At 48.8% G+C, this 15,461-nt stretch overlaps 1 protein-coding gene across 1 annotated transcript; it reads right to left on the reverse strand.

The window, feature by feature from the left end:
- Positions 1 to 6,604: 6,604 nt before the first annotated feature.
- On the reverse strand, positions 6,605 to 13,305 carry LOC136951332 (protein FAM131A-like). Its single transcript, XM_067245685.1, is given in 6 exon segments — positions 6,605 to 6,930; positions 6,933 to 7,044; positions 7,046 to 7,269; positions 8,402 to 8,533; positions 12,895 to 13,077; positions 13,221 to 13,305. Coding segments are annotated over 6 exon segments (1,047 nt in total). The 5' UTR covers positions 13,291 to 13,305.
- Between the last annotated feature and the right edge of the window lie 2,156 nt (positions 13,306 to 15,461).

Consider the following 15,461-nt stretch of genomic DNA (forward strand, 5'->3'; position numbering starts at 1 on the left):
ATGGTAGTCACACTTAAATGTTTTGTATTTTACAAATTTCATGTTAAGTAAAAGGTCGCCATTGATAAAACATGTCTTTCCATCTACAAAGATGAAACATACTTTAAATGTTTAAAACCTTTAATTGTGACCTTCCTTTGCAGGCAAGGTCAGATGAAAGCTTTCTCTGAAGATAATTAGATCCAAACTTGAGTTCAACTTTGGTGAAGATTCAGCACTGCCACTTGCTTTTCACATTTCAAGTTGTTAAAAAAACTACAAAAACAATATTTGTGTTTTTCCTTGAGTAATTACAGTAGGCCTACAGTAATTACAGACCAGAGAGGGCTTAAGTAGGATGCTGGGTCCTGACCTACTTGATGTAGTCATACAGCACGATGCATTAGCAGCCATATTGGGAGGTACCGATGTAAGTTTCCTCAAGGATCACAATGACTCTTGCTTAGAGACTTGCTGCTCTTGTGGTTAGTGGTAACTGATTTAAATTTTTGTACTCGCTGTGGTATATTGTTTTTATTATTGTTGCTTGCTTTTTCCACAGGTACACTTGCACTTATAGCGGTTCATGTTGTTTAATTGTAACTTGTTTAACTACATGCTCTTATGGTTCTTCCTTTTGGCACTTACTTTGGTTTTTCACAATGTATGCTTCATGTTTTGGCTACTCGCAATGTTTTTGTGGCTATCTTGTTGTTATGATCAGTGACCTATGCACTTTGTAAAGCTCTCTCTTGGAAGTCGCATTGGATAAAAGCGTCTGCTAAATGAATAAATGTAAATGTAATGTAATGTAGGTCACAACAAGGACTGCACAGTAGAAAACTTCAACGTGTTTTTCTATCAAAGTAAAAACCGTTATAAAACCGAAATATAGACTGTCAGTCCTGTGTTAACAGCTGTTGAGTCCTCCAGGGAAACGCACAGGCTCCAGTAAGACGCTCCCGGGGGTCTATCCATCGTGTGTAGGCCTACTTGTTCTACTACAGAGCACAAGGTACAGAGCAATACGTTTTCTGTTGATCAGAACAGTTTTCCCGCGGCAAAAGGCCTTCAGTTAGAAGTGTCAAAGTGTGCGTGTGCGCTGTCCATGTCAAAGTCGCAAGGCTGATGGTAACATAATGATGTTCAATGAGCTGCAATGATGTTAAGGGGCATTATCAAATCCAAATCACAGGGCAGCTTCTGGAAATCCAGTATGATGGCTAAGTGCTTTCCACTGACCTGACCACTTAATTCATCTTTAGTCTAGTTTTTCATATATATTCTTATCCAATACCTCGATATAGAATATACAATACAATGAGACACAGATCTTTTTTTTGTTGCAAAGAACATATACGATATTTTTATTAATTATGTCAGATGCAGCAACAAAATATCAATTCATTTTTCAAAATCAAGTGGCAATATTCAAATAATTACATTCAGGTCAAATAAAAGAAAAAAAATTAGAAGGGAAATAAAACGACAGTTGACAGTGATGCTCAGAGCAGGGGACTGTGTCTGAATAGTTATGCATTTTAAATGGTTTCACAGTTTGTAGGATGACAGACAGCTGATGGTACATTCATTTTAGGTTGATCCATTTCTGTACCCAGTGAGTCATGGTTTGATTGCTTTTGTCTGGCACAGGGACAGCTAGAGCTGTTAGCAGATAGCAGATGGCTTGGCTCTCCCTTACTTATCAAAATCTGTCTTCTCTTCCAACATTCCAACAGGAGTGCTCACTATAGCCTAAATGTGTGTTTTGTGAAGTAGTGTATCGGTGGGTGGGTGTGTTTTATGCAGTAGTGTATAGGTGTGTGAGTATGTGGGTGCCATGACTACACAGTGATGTCACCCCACGGCCCAAAGCTCAGAGGATTCTGGGAGCTTAATTAAGGCCTTCTGAGGCATCAGAGGCTAATGTGGGTTAAACACCAGCTCATTCTCTCTCTCTCTCTGTCTCTCTACCTCTCTCTACCATTCTCTCTCTCGTGATCTCTCTCCTTTAAACGGTAAAGACCACTCAGACAGCGACTGAGAGACCTGGGGTCTCTCCTGCATCAGCTGGTCCTCGGGCCTGCGCCCTGGTAGGCCTACTAACGATGCTGGCAGGTGATAGAGATGCCAGGATCTGAATATTCATGTGCCCTCTCCGCCCCGCCCTCGTTTCACAGATGTCTTGATGTATTTTTAAAAGTAGATTCACCCTCGGCTATTGCGTGCCCCCCCCCCCCCCTCCCCTGGACAAACAGACACTCTCTCAAACACACAAAGAATCTGGAGCAACTGTGAGAGCTTCTTTCTCTCTCTCTGTCTCTCTCTCTGATAAGTGCCCAATGTCATCTCTGGCCTGAAGCACTGCGCCACCCACAGAACACTCTGTCCATGGCTACACTCTTTGCACACACACACACTCACACACACACACACACAGGACATGCCTCACTCTATCCATCTGCACTGCACAAGGACAGGCCCGTCAATCCTCATTGGATGACACGGCCCCAATGAGCGCATCTTAGACCAATGGCGAGGACGCATCGCCCCACTGCACAACTTGAAGCTTATTTGGGGGCAGTTACCCGCAAAACACTCAGGACACAGACGGAGGGAGGGAGGGATGAAGGGTGAGGGAGGGGGTGAAGGGGAAAGAGGCACGGGGGAGAGGGGGGGTGGAGGGGGGAGAAGAAGGAAAAATTAAGAGATGCACATCTCCCTTTGGTTTCCACATCCATCCGTCAGCCGATGTCATAATCGCAGGCTAATTGCCTGTCGGCAAAGGTAGCACTCAACTGCTCTGCTGATTATACAACAGGCACCCCGTGGGCGAGGACGGAAGAGGAGAGAGAGAGAAAGGGGTGGAGAGAGCAAACAGAAGAGGAGAGAGAGAGAAAGGGGTGGAGAGAGCAAACAGAAGAGGGGGAGAGAGATGGAAAGTGCAGAGAGAGAAAAGGACGGAGACAAAAGGGTCGAGAGAAGAGAACAGGTGGAGAGAAGGAATGGGGAGGAGAGGGGGAGGGAGAGAGAGAGAGGGGGGAGGGAGAGAGAGAGGGGGGAGGGAGAGACAGTGAGAGACTAAGTGAGGAGAGACGGATGAAAGATGGAGAACAGGTGGATGGTTGAAGAGGCACAGAGACCGAAACAGAGAGAGAGAAAGAGAGAGAGAGAGGGAGGGAGAAAGAGATAGATGAAGAAAGAGAGAGAAAGAGAGAGAAAGAGAGAGAGATGAAGAGCGAGAAAAGGGGAGGATGGAAAGAGTGTGTGTGTGACAGCTGTGTGGAGAAGGAGACTGGAAGGTGCCTGTCACTAGCTGCCAGGGGGGCACTCTCCGCCCGCTGCCTGGACGGCCGGACGGGGGAGGGGGGGGTGGAGTGGAGGGGGGGTGGAGTGGAGTGGATGGGGGGAGGGGGGGGAGTGGATGGGGGGAGTGGGGGTGGAGTGGATGGGGGGAGGGGGGGGAGGGGAGGGGGGGTGGAGTGGAGTGGATGGGGGGAGTGGGGGTGGAGTGGATGGGGGGAGGGGGGGGAGTGGATGGGGGGAGTGGGGGTGGAGTGGATGGGGGGAGGGGGGGGGAGGGGAGGGGGGGTGGAGTGGAGTGGATGGGGGGAGTGGGGGTGGAGTGGATGGGGGGAGTGGGGGTGGAGTGGATGGGGGGAGGGGGGGTGGAGTGGATGGGGGGAGTGGGGGTGGAGTGGATGGGGGGAGGGGGGGTGGAGTGGATGGGGGAGGGGGGGTGGAGTGGATGGGAGGAGGGGGGGTGGAGTGAATGGGGGAGGGGGGGTGGAGTTGATGGGAGGAGGGGGGGTGGAGTGAATGGAGCGAAGGAGAGGGGGGGGGGTGGATGGTTGGTTGGACAACCACGGGACACACGTCACAGCATCGGAGCACAAGAGCACTTGCCCTGAGAACACAGCTCCACTTTAATGCCACTGAAAGGACAATGACGCAGAATGGCCCTCCAAATGCATGTTACTGAAGCCCCCCCCAATGGACGGATGCAACAGGGTTCTGGTTTTCAGGCTTAGTCGACCTTTGACTAAGCCAAGCGAGGACGTCACTCGCAGGAGCCCCATGTGAGGACTGTGGTCATTGTAGTTCAGTCGGTCTGATGAAAAACATTGAATAGTGCATGTAGCATTAATAAAAATTACAAAATGGCAGATCTATGGCTCTTCTTCTATGGTGGGTAAGAGTTTGACGGTGGAATTAACCCCAAACCCAGGAGGTCAGAGGTCACGGATGAAGGCACAGCATTAATGGTTCCCCCTGAGTTCACGCTATCTCTCACGCCTTTCCATCAACGACTCCACCTGTCTGGTCCGTGGAGCTTGACGTCGATAGGCATCCAGCCAAACAGATCACCTCCACCTGGTTCTCACATCAACTCAGAGCTTGTATTCATTGAAAATAACATTCAGAACCACTGCTCTGTTATAATTAAGAATTAATTTTCCAAAATCATGAGCCTCGTTCCATCAGTTTCTATCTAACAACAAAATCCAAAGAGAGCTCAGCAATACTAAACACGCAGTTTAAAGGGAATCGCTGCATTGGTGGCCTTTGGAGCGAGAACACAAATGCAAGCCTAACGAGCCTGCAATTCTAAACTTACAAACACACAGACAAATGTTTGAGGATTTCCTGAACAATCACAAAAGAAGTGAGTCGGGCGCTAATTCTGTGCTTTCATGATCTTATAACTACTCTACAAACATACACACTCACATTACCACTTAGTCTACGCTTTGTTATTACGTACACACAGATTAACTGTGATGGGTGGCAAGTGAGGTGTTGTTTGTTGGGGCTGTGTGTGGGCGGGACACACGGACGTTCTGGACCAATGGGACTTCCTGAGTTGAATGAGTGACAGTCCCAATGGGAGAACCTTAAAGAAGGTTCACCATGACGATGGAATGTTAGATTTATTCACTGAAAAATGTCCTTTCGCTGACATCTTCGCAAAACGGAGGAAAAATAGAGAAGATAAGAATAGAAAAGATAAGCAAAGCTGTAGGAATAACTATGAATCAAAAAAATAAACAGCGAACAATTTGAAAAAGTCAGGTAGGATCACCATGACAATGACATAAACAAACCGTATCACAGTATCCTCTTTAAAAAGTAAAAGAAAAACGTTTTTTTTTTCACATTTGTTTTGTTGTTTTTTCCAGTATACTATATCACACAGTGATAACAAAGAGAGGAGAAATCTACAGCCACATTAGCCTCGGTGCAAAAAAACCACAGACACTAGCACGCCGCAGAGGCAAAGAGAACCAAGCAAGACGACGTATACAAAAATATAGAAAATCTCCAATGCAACTTCACATCTCTTCACAGAAAAACAAGGTTTCTGTCTTTGTACAGCAATGTCTTCACCAAACAGCATCTCTTTCACCAAAAGGGACACTTCAAGAACATTCTATAGTTTTTTTTTCCTTTGTTGTCATCATTGATGTTTTTTTTATGACGACCACATGGTCTTCAGTGTTCCGTCGAAGAACCCAAAGAACCAAAACTAAAACGTGAACCAGTTGCTATAGCATGCCATTATGACTGGGAGTATCATAATGATATTCAGCATAAGAAGTACAACAAGTTGAATGATACAAAACTAGTACAATAAAAGCATATCATTTTTGTCGCATCCTTTGTGACAAATGTTCATTATTTTTTTTATTACCTTTAAAGTTTGTTTGATTTAAAATACATATGTCCTGTCACTTTCATTAAAGACATTCCAGCATTTGCTCATAACTGTTGAAGTGACAGGTTATATTACTGTTGTTTGGCATACTCAGCAGGCCATGCCAAGACGGATGCAACTGTCCTCCTGCAGGGGAGAGGGTGGGGGGGGTGTAACTGTCTCCTTTGGGGGAGGAGGGGAGGGGTGGGGGTGTTGGTGGGAGGGGGGTGTGGTCACAGGGCAGGTTTCAGGATGCGATGTCAACCCTGCCTCGGATGGGATATCTTGCACTAGGACGGGGCAGAGGAAGGGGGGGGGGGGGGTACGGGGAGTGGGGGTACGGGGAGGGGGGGGAGCGTACTCGGAACAGCCGACAGTAACAAACCGTCCTCAAGACTGGGTCATCCCACAGTTTTAGTTTCAGCACTTGCAAACACATGCACAGGAATTACAGGAGTTTAAGAGTCAGTCCTTCTGTTTGGGTTCATTCCTCCTCAGTGGCTGGCGTCCATTTTGAAATGGTCTCACACTTCCTGGTTGAGGGATGGGAACGCCAAAACAACCCGGTCAACCAGTAGGCTTCTTACTGAACCCACCGGCCAATCACTGGCTTTCCTACTACAGTCCAACTGTCCTGATTCTCACTGATATAAAAGATTGTTTGGACGCCTCAAGACAAAAATATATCAATACATATCAAATTGGCAGGCGGGGAGGGGGGTAGGGGGTGAAATGTCGCAAGTAGGCCTGGAAACACATGGTTTACGTTGGAGTAAGATAAGTTCAAGTCGTGAAAAACATGCGAACTGGTTGACATGTGTCAGACGTCATCGTGGAGACGGAGGGACGATGAACAGAACAGAAGTTCCTCCGGATGGACGAGAGACAGTAGGGGATGCACACAGAAAGAAGACAGGGAGAGAGGAGTCCTCAGTTGCCCTGCTCTCTCTCCCTCTCCTCCCTCTCCTCCCTCTCCTCCTCTCCCTCCCTCTCCTCCTCGTCCTCGTCCAGGGAGGCCACTCCGGAGGAGGCCACGTCAGAGACCTTCCTGCGGGTGGCGTAGCCGGGGGGGAACTCTTCTTCGCCCGGGCACACGGTGCCTTCGTAGTCCTTGCAGGGGGTGTCGTCGTCCTCGCCCGGCGACAGGTAGGTGTCGGAGTACGACACGGAGTAACACGGCGAGTCCTGCCCCCCGCAGGGCCGGTCCCTCCCTTCCCCGCCCCCTACGCTGTGGAACCCACAGTCCCCGCCCCCTGCCCCGGCCCCGCCCTCTGGAGGCGGGACAGCAGAAGCTCCTCCCCTCCCTGCAGCGCCGCCAGGATCTTGGCCGCCAGTTCGGCCACGTTGTTCCCGTGGTGACCGTGGTGGGCCCTGGTGACGGTTGCCGCGGTGACCGAGGTCGCGCAGCAGGGGGTGGTGTTCGTCCAGGCTGCAGAGGCTGGAGCACAGGGTGTTGGGGGAGCCAGCGGTGGGGGAGGGGTCGCCACTGACCACGCCCTCACCGCCACCCTCACAGCATGGCCCTCGCAGACCTAGGTGCTGGCACACCTGGCTGTGGATCAAGTCCTTCAGGAAGGGGGGATACGGGGGCACATCTGGAGGGGGGGGGGGGGGAGGGAGGGGGGGAGACACAGTGAAGATGGTAGAGATTACTTCCTGTAACGACACGCTTCATTCACTCTACCTCCGTGCTGGCTGTTCTATGTCACCCTGTCTACACACACGGACTTCTGGAGAGACAGCAGAGATGAAACCACATAATTACATTTACATTTAGTCATTTAGCAGACGCTCTTATCCAGAGTGACTTACAGTAAGTACAGGGACATTCCCCCCTGAGGCAAGTAGGGTGAAGGGCCTTGCCCAAGGACACAACGTCATTTGGCACGGCCGGGAATCGAACCAACAACCTTCTGATTAATAGCCGACTTCCTAACCGCTCAGCCATCTGACCCCCACATCATGTTGGGTCTTGGCCCAACAGCACATCCCCTATCCCCTCGTATTTGAACCCAGTGGGTCCTAGCTAGTGTGTTCACCTTCTACAGGGTGAGCCCACAGTAAAGATCTAATGCTGGGTAATACTTGGTTACTGTGTTCGGTCAGATGTTGGATGCAGGACACAGTGAGCAGTAAGGGAAAGTCACAGTGAAGAAGCATATAATACTGGTGCAGTCGACTGTTACTGTAGCCCCTGCAGCCCCCCCAGCCCCCACCACACACACACACACACAGTATATTTATAGCGCCCTCACCCAGCTCACAGACTCATATAGCAATATTGCACCCCCACCCCCGCCCTGCCTGCACCAAAGGAACCATATTAAAGTTGCAGGAGGGATATCAAATTGCACCGGAGAACAAAAAATGTTTTGAGAGGACAAAAGTAGGGCACTGGGACAATAAGGGCTCTGGACACAGACAGCAGTCTCCCCAGGAGAGAGAGGGGGGGGGGGGGAGAGAGAAAGGAAAGAGGCGGGTTAGATGGAGAGAGAAGGAGAGGAAACAGGAAGAGAGAAGGAGAGAGAGGAAAGAGGGGGGAGAAAGAGAGAGAGTAAAGAGGGGGGAGAAAGATTAGGGAATGAAGATGAAAAGAAAGAGGAAATGAAGAACGATAAAAGGTGTTTACAGCTTTAAGAAGGATTTAACCATGGCACACTTTTGGATGTTTAAAAGTGTGTGTCTGTGTGTGTGCACACCTGTGTGTGTGTGTGTGTTCCAGTGTACCTGTGCTTTGTGTTGTGGGCTCGTTAGCAGGCAGGAAGTCTTCGTCGTATGAGTCATCATTGGAGTCGTCTCCGTCAACTGAGGACCAGGCCCTCAACTTGGCTTCAGCGATGGCAAACTGCTCTGCCACACCTGCACACACACACACAGACACAGACACACACAGACACACACACACACAGTAGGTTAGATAACAGACAAGCACATGACACAAATGTGCACACAAGTAAAAAACCTTCATGAATATTTGTGTGACAGTCATGGCTCCGATACACACACACACGAGTGTCGTGCGCTCACGCGCGTGCATCGGTTGCCACGGTAACAAAGAAAGAGCTTTGTCCTTGTGTGATCCCATCTTGACATCTTGGGTCTTTGATTTGCAACACACCTCAAAAAGACCTGAACTAGTCTGTACTGGGTTGAACCAGACAAGACTTCAACACCCTGAGCAGGAAGTGACCTCGCGACTGATCAGGAAGTGACCTCACGACTGACCGCAGCGCCACGTTTCTCTGTGTGAAACACCACCAACAGCTGTACAGGGATGTTGAGGTATATCAGAGGTATGCTATGTGCACAGGCAAACACGCAAACACACACAAACACACACTCCTGAGGGACACAGTGAGGGTGACTGTTGGTTTCTCCCTGAAGGTGACTCAGCATGTGACAGAGTCAGTGTTCTAGAGCTACTGACCAAGCTACTGACCAATCACCTTCAATCATCAGCTGCAGCCAGTCAGCAAACACACACACTCTCTCTTTCTTGACTGAAGGAGGGTGCAGAGCCTTGACTAGATTCCCCTCTCTCTCTCTCTCTCTCTCTCTCTCTCTCTCTCTCTCTCTCTCTCTCTCTCTCTCTCTCTCTCTCTCTCTCTCTCTCTCTCTCATCTCTGCTATATAACTTGTCATTCCTTGCTTTTTTACCTCTTTTCTTCTTCCCTCATTCATCCCTTCTCTTTTGTATTCCCTGCGATCCTCCCATTCCCCTCTCATTGCTTTTTTCAATCAGCTTTCCCGCACGCTCACTTTCTCTCACTGTCACTTGCCTTCCTCTTCTCGTTGCACATCTTGTTTGCATTTCAATCTCTTTTCTCCTCTCTTTCCTTTCTCCCTCTCTCCTTCCCGCTCACTTCTTCCCCCCCCCCTCTCTCCCCATCTGTCTCTCCCTGGATCTTCTCTGCTGCGCTGTGTTTTGCATTCATGTGTGGTCTTGCACAGCGATCGATTCTTCATTCATCTCCCACCCACCTCGACCCTGAACTCAGCCTTTAAGGCCTTTGCACACTGAGTACGACATTTTCATATGCGTTTTTTTTGCAATCAGCCTAAACATTCGGTGGTTCTGAATTGTCCAAAAACCTGTCCAAATGCTGGCTATGGATGATAAAAATACATAAAAACGGACCCGATCCGAACTTTATTTTGACGGACAAAGAGACACTGTCTTCCTCTCCCTCTCCTCTCTCCTCTTCCTCTGCCTCTCTGTTTCATCCCACTCCTCCCTTGTCCCTTTAGAAAACCTTAAATATCTCACCTGCAGACGTAAGCAAACAATCACAGACGCTCACACGTGCTCGCGCGCATGCCCAAACACACGCATGCACGCACAGGTACACACACACGCCTGCATGCTGTACACACACCATCGCTCTCTAACTGATGGTTCTAGTATCTGCAGGATATCCAGGGTCCTGTGGGGTGTGTGTGTGTGGTATTGCAGAGCTTGGCTCAGCTCCCAGTCCTGTTCAGACTCCCAGGACTGGTCGATTCCACTCCAGAGTAACCCCTGTAGACCTGGATCCCTGCTGGACCTGCACTGGAACCAACTCCCCTCTCTCTCTATCTCTCTCTCTTTCTATCTCTCTATCTCTCTCTCTTTCTACTCTCTCTCTATCTATCTCTCTCTATCTCTCGCAACGTTTTTTTTGTCTTTTCTCTTTCTCTGGCCTCTGACTCTAACACTTCTCTCTCACTCAATCACTCTCTCTCTCGTTCTCCTTCTCTCTGACTCCTATTCTGTTTCTCAGTATCTCTCCTTCTCTCTGACTTTCATTCTGTCTCTCAGTATCTTTCCTTCTCTCTGACTCTCATTCTGTCTCTCAGTATCTCTCCGACTCTCTTTCTGTCTCTCAGTATCTCTCCTTCTCTCTGACTCTCATTCTGTCTCTCAGTATCTCTCCTTCTCTCTGACTTTCATTCTGTCTCTCAGTATCTCTCCTTCTGTCTGAATCTCTTTTACATTTTACATTTAGTCATTTAGCAGACGCTCTTATCCAGAGCGACTTACAGTAAGTACAGGGACATTCCCCCGAGGCAAGTAGGGTGAAGTGCCTTGCCCAAGGACACAACATAATTTTGCACAGCCAGGAATCGAACCAGCGACCTTCTGATTACTAGCCCGATTCCCTAACCGCTCAGCCACCTGACTCCCCTCTTTTCCTCTTCTCTTATTTCACTCTCTCTCACACTACCCATTTCTCTCACTGACACACAATTTAACACCCTAACTCACTCACACACACACACACACACACGTGCACAGCTTCCTCTACACACTCTCTCTCTGCAGGGTGACATAAGCTCCTCTCCATAGCAGTCAGGGCTGTCAGCCAGACTACTGCAGGAGAAAGAACCACTCTCTAGAATTGACTGGGAGGAATCCAGCGTGTGTGTTTGTGTGAGTGTATGTGTGTGTGTGTGTGTGTGTGGGTTTATGTGTATTGGCACAGGCCTTACTCATCAATAGAACTATTCCACCTGGACCCAGTGCCTACAATCTTGCTGTCTCTATCACAAGCACACACAAGTACACTCCTCAATCCTACATGTTGGGACCTTCAAACATGTTTAAATGTTGATTGCATCAAACATATTCACGCAGACCAAGCGTATACAGTACACACCCAAGAAGGCAAGTACACTGTTCGAAGTCCCTTTGCTGGTAGACGCCATCTACATTGTCACCTAAAGTGAGCCAAACTATCTGATCCGCTATCATGTATGAAGAGTCATGTGAACACATTGAACAGGCCTCTTAAACAGTAAACCGGTGTACAGTGATGATATGAGTGAAAGGGTTACCAGAGAACGGCATGTGACATAACACCAAACACTGCAGACAAATGGACTTGACTGCATATTCACCTTAGGAAATTACGTAGAAGACAGGAAGGAATGATGAAAGATAAGAAAAGACAGAAACGGAATCGTAGGGAAATCAGGGACGACAGGATGAGAGGAAGGGGAGAAGATGAAACACAGAGCAGGGGGAAAGAGCAGGGGGGGGAGAGGTGAGGAGAACAGGGGGCCACACAGGGGAAGGAGCAGGGGGGAGAGGTGAGGAGAACAGGGGCCACACAGGGGAAGGAGCAGGGGGGGAGAGGTGAGGAGAACAGGGGGCCACACAGGGGAAGGAGCAGGGGGGGAGAGGTGAGGAGAACAGGGGGGCCACACAGGGGAAGGAGCAGGGGGGGAGAGGTGAGAGGAACAGAGGGCCACACAGAAAAATGGCTCAGTCCACGCCGGGACTGAGCCAGGAACAGAAACCTCACTGTGCAAATTAACCTTGAGTGTCTGCATTGCAGGGAGCACGCAAAAGAATGCAGCGAGGATGGAGTGAAAGAGGGGAGACAAATGGAGAAACAAGAAGACGGGGTGCAGGGAACCGTGGAGACGGAGAGGGGGAGAGAGAGAGGGGAAAGAGAGAGAGAGAGAGAGAGAGAGGGGGGGGGGGGAGAGGGAAGGAAGGGGAGAGAGAGAGATAGAGAGGGAGGGAGGGAGGGAGGGAAGGAGGGGGAGAGGGAGAGAGAGAGAGAGATAGAGAGGGAGGGAGGGAGGGAAGGAGGGGGAGAGGGAGAGAGAGAGAGAGAGAGAGAGAGAGAGAGAGAGAGAGAGAGAGAGAGAGAGAGAGAGCGAGATGAGAGAGAGAGAGAGAGAGAGAGGAGAGAGAGAGAGAGGAGAGGGAGGGAGGGAGGGAGGGAGGGAGGGAGGGAGGGAGGGAGGGGAGGGGAGGGAGGGGAGGGAGGGAGGGGGGAGGGGAGGGGAGGGAGGGAGGGAGGGGCGGGGGAGAGAGAGAGAGAGACGGGGAGAAAGCATAGGGTGAGTAAAGAGAAGAGTAGTAAAGGACACTAAATGACATAAATGGAGGGTAAATGGATAGAGGGAGCGGGGAGAAAGCATAGGGTGAGAAAGAGAAGAGTAGTAAAGGACACTAAATGACATAAATGGAGGGTAAATGGATAGAGGGAGACAGAGGAGAGAAGAAGGACTAGTGAAAGAGAAAGGTACGACAGGACAGGGGATGAGAGAGGAGCAGAAAAGGCCCTGATGTTAAAGACAATTAATCCAAGTTTGGTCTTTGTGTTTGACAACAGAAGCAGATAAGGGTTGCTGGGAATCACCCAATCCATTACTCAAGCCATCGACTCACCTTGTAAATAAAGTTAGTCGCAAAGAAACAACCGTTCAGAACGGAAAAAGATGGCTACCTGCTGCGAAGCGGGCCTCCTGTTCTCCCTCGGTGAGGTCAGAGTAGTTGTTCAAGTCTGACTCTGGGGCGGCGGGGGTGTCGGTGGGTTTACACCAGCCCTTCCACTCTATCAGATGAGCCACCCGGCCCTGCGCCATGCCTGTGGGTCTGGTCACATGCTCCTTGACCACCTGGGAGATGCCTGAGGGTCCAGAGTTCAAGGGTCACGGTCTAGGTCAAGTAGGCATAGATGTTATCGTATGGCAGGAAGGAAATTGTGGGTTTGTGTGAAGGGGACAGTGTAAAAAGTTGTGTGTTTTGGTGTGTGTGTGTTGTTCTGTTTACCATGTAAAGACGATCTGGCTAATGCCGCAATCTCTTGAATGGTAAGTGCTCTTCTCGATTTTGGTAACATTTCGACGGTGTCTTCAACATTTACCTGTGAACAAAGAAAATACATTTTAATGGTCGCCTCACAGGGTCTACATAAACACTACTGTGTTTAATTTAATCTACAAGCCTTTGTAATTCACAGAGAAATGACTCAATGTTAAATTTAATTAACAGCTAAATGACTTTGAAGGTCGTCCTTATTCTATCTGTCCTTGTTTGTTTTTTTTACAATAACTTGCTAGAGATCAAGGAAAAGCCAGCCACACACCCACGCGAGCAATGTGTTTTGATTGTACCTATGAACTGACAAAGACAAGACTAAACGAAGGAACTCCCTCCCTCATCCAATCAGTCTATCCTGTAATGTCACACCACAGATTGTATCAAGTATCAACGCGCTTTTGTTTGTCATCGAGCCTATTTTATAGCTTTCCTACACACGTGAGTCAGGCGAAGGCTATTGTTAAAAATGTCAACAGCAGATCGCACGCCTTGTGACGGTTGAGTATTGCTTATTCATAAGGGTCGTCTCACTTTATCCAAGCTTGCCGGCACAGTTAGTGGGGCGAACTAAATACCAAAAATACCCCAAAGTAAAAATATACCGCCGCTCCAGGACTGGCAAGTGCACAGAGATTCCCGTGCTCGTGATCTGTCAAGTCTCAACTGAGAGGCGCGATAATCCTCTCGCCCCGCTCACAGATCACTGAGGAGAATGTCGAAGAGATATGACATGGCCTGGAGTTTCACATGCCCCCGGGTCTATGGCGGTTTACGCCACCATTAACAGTTACCCCTCCTCTTCCCTGTCCGCTCTTTGCTAGCCTACTGCCCTACTGAATGAGAGAAAGGATGAGGAACGGAGATTGCTTTTGCGGCATCCGACTTTACAAGCAAACATAATAAGATGGCTTGTCGCTTGTCCTTCAGACATGTAACACGAGCGTGAGCGCGCGTCTCAACACAGACAGACATACACAGACACGTCTGTTGGCTACGTGAGACACGGCGTTCCTTGATAATACAGTGATTGATGGCCACACGGTCCACTAAACGGAACAAGCTTAAGTCCTAACATGTCCCTGTGTTGTTCAGTGAGAAACCAGAAGCGATGTCCTTCGTGTAAGGCCATACAAACGTCATATAGCCTGGCTTATGGCTGAACATAGTATCGGAGGCATATAGTAGGCTAAGTGAAAAACTGTTTTTGGAGGCATATAAATACTAAGAAAATGTTAACGAAGACGAACATCCGCAATGTTGATATCGTCTATTGTAATTTCCATTCCTCATATCTGCTGGAGTAGCTCTATGGAATCAACCGGTTCTTTCAGGTCGCTTTCGAGGCTGCAGACAAGCAGTGTCACAGGTTTCCTTGGTCTGGCAAACAACTCCTGAGCGGATATGCATTAGCCTACATTGATTGCTCTAATTATAAACTCGTTACTCTTACACATGGCAAAGGCTATCATTTAAGCTTCTATAGCACAATGTTTATTTTTGCTTTTCGAAATAATAAAACATTGACCAACGTTGCCCAATTGCGACGAGATAGTAGCTTGCCACGGGCAAGGTAGATGCCCTTCGGTCTTCCCTTGACCATGGACAGCTCCTACAAAAGCTTAGAGTTGTAATAGTGAAATGGAAGGTAACCCGTTGGATAACACATATCCGCAGGGATGCAATGTACTGACTAAATATCATTCGTGCGCGCACGTATGCACAGATACAAATACACACACGCGCACGTATACAAACACACAGAAACGGTGCATGCAAAAAACCAAACCAGTGAAATAGAATACCAGAGTTCCCTCATCCGTGACAACGCCCCTTGTTTTCTCGCAAATGAGGAGCTTTTCCATGGAAAATAGGATGCACATTGAGTCTCCTTTCATTATCATGCCACGTCGCTGTTTGTGCTTGCTTCTCGACCTGTCGCTCTCTCTCTCCGCTCTCTCTCTCTTTCTTTCTCTCCGCTCTCTCTCTCTCTCTCTCTCGCACCTGTGCCTATGCTACGCGACAAAACGGATCTCCGTCGCTCAACTTTCCATTAAAGGACCATTTCTATAGCAACCGGTCACCATGGAATGATTTCTCCCAGGATGCGGGCCGTGATTTGCTGATGACGTCACATGCACCACACCGATGGCTACAATAGGCTTCTCGTTTCTTCCTGCTGCAACCTCACAT

The sequence above is a fragment of the Osmerus mordax genome, chromosome 11 (assembly GCF_038355195.1).
Source record: "Osmerus mordax isolate fOsmMor3 chromosome 11, fOsmMor3.pri, whole genome shotgun sequence".
NCBI classification, from domain to species: domain Eukaryota; kingdom Metazoa; phylum Chordata; class Actinopteri; order Osmeriformes; family Osmeridae; genus Osmerus; species Osmerus mordax.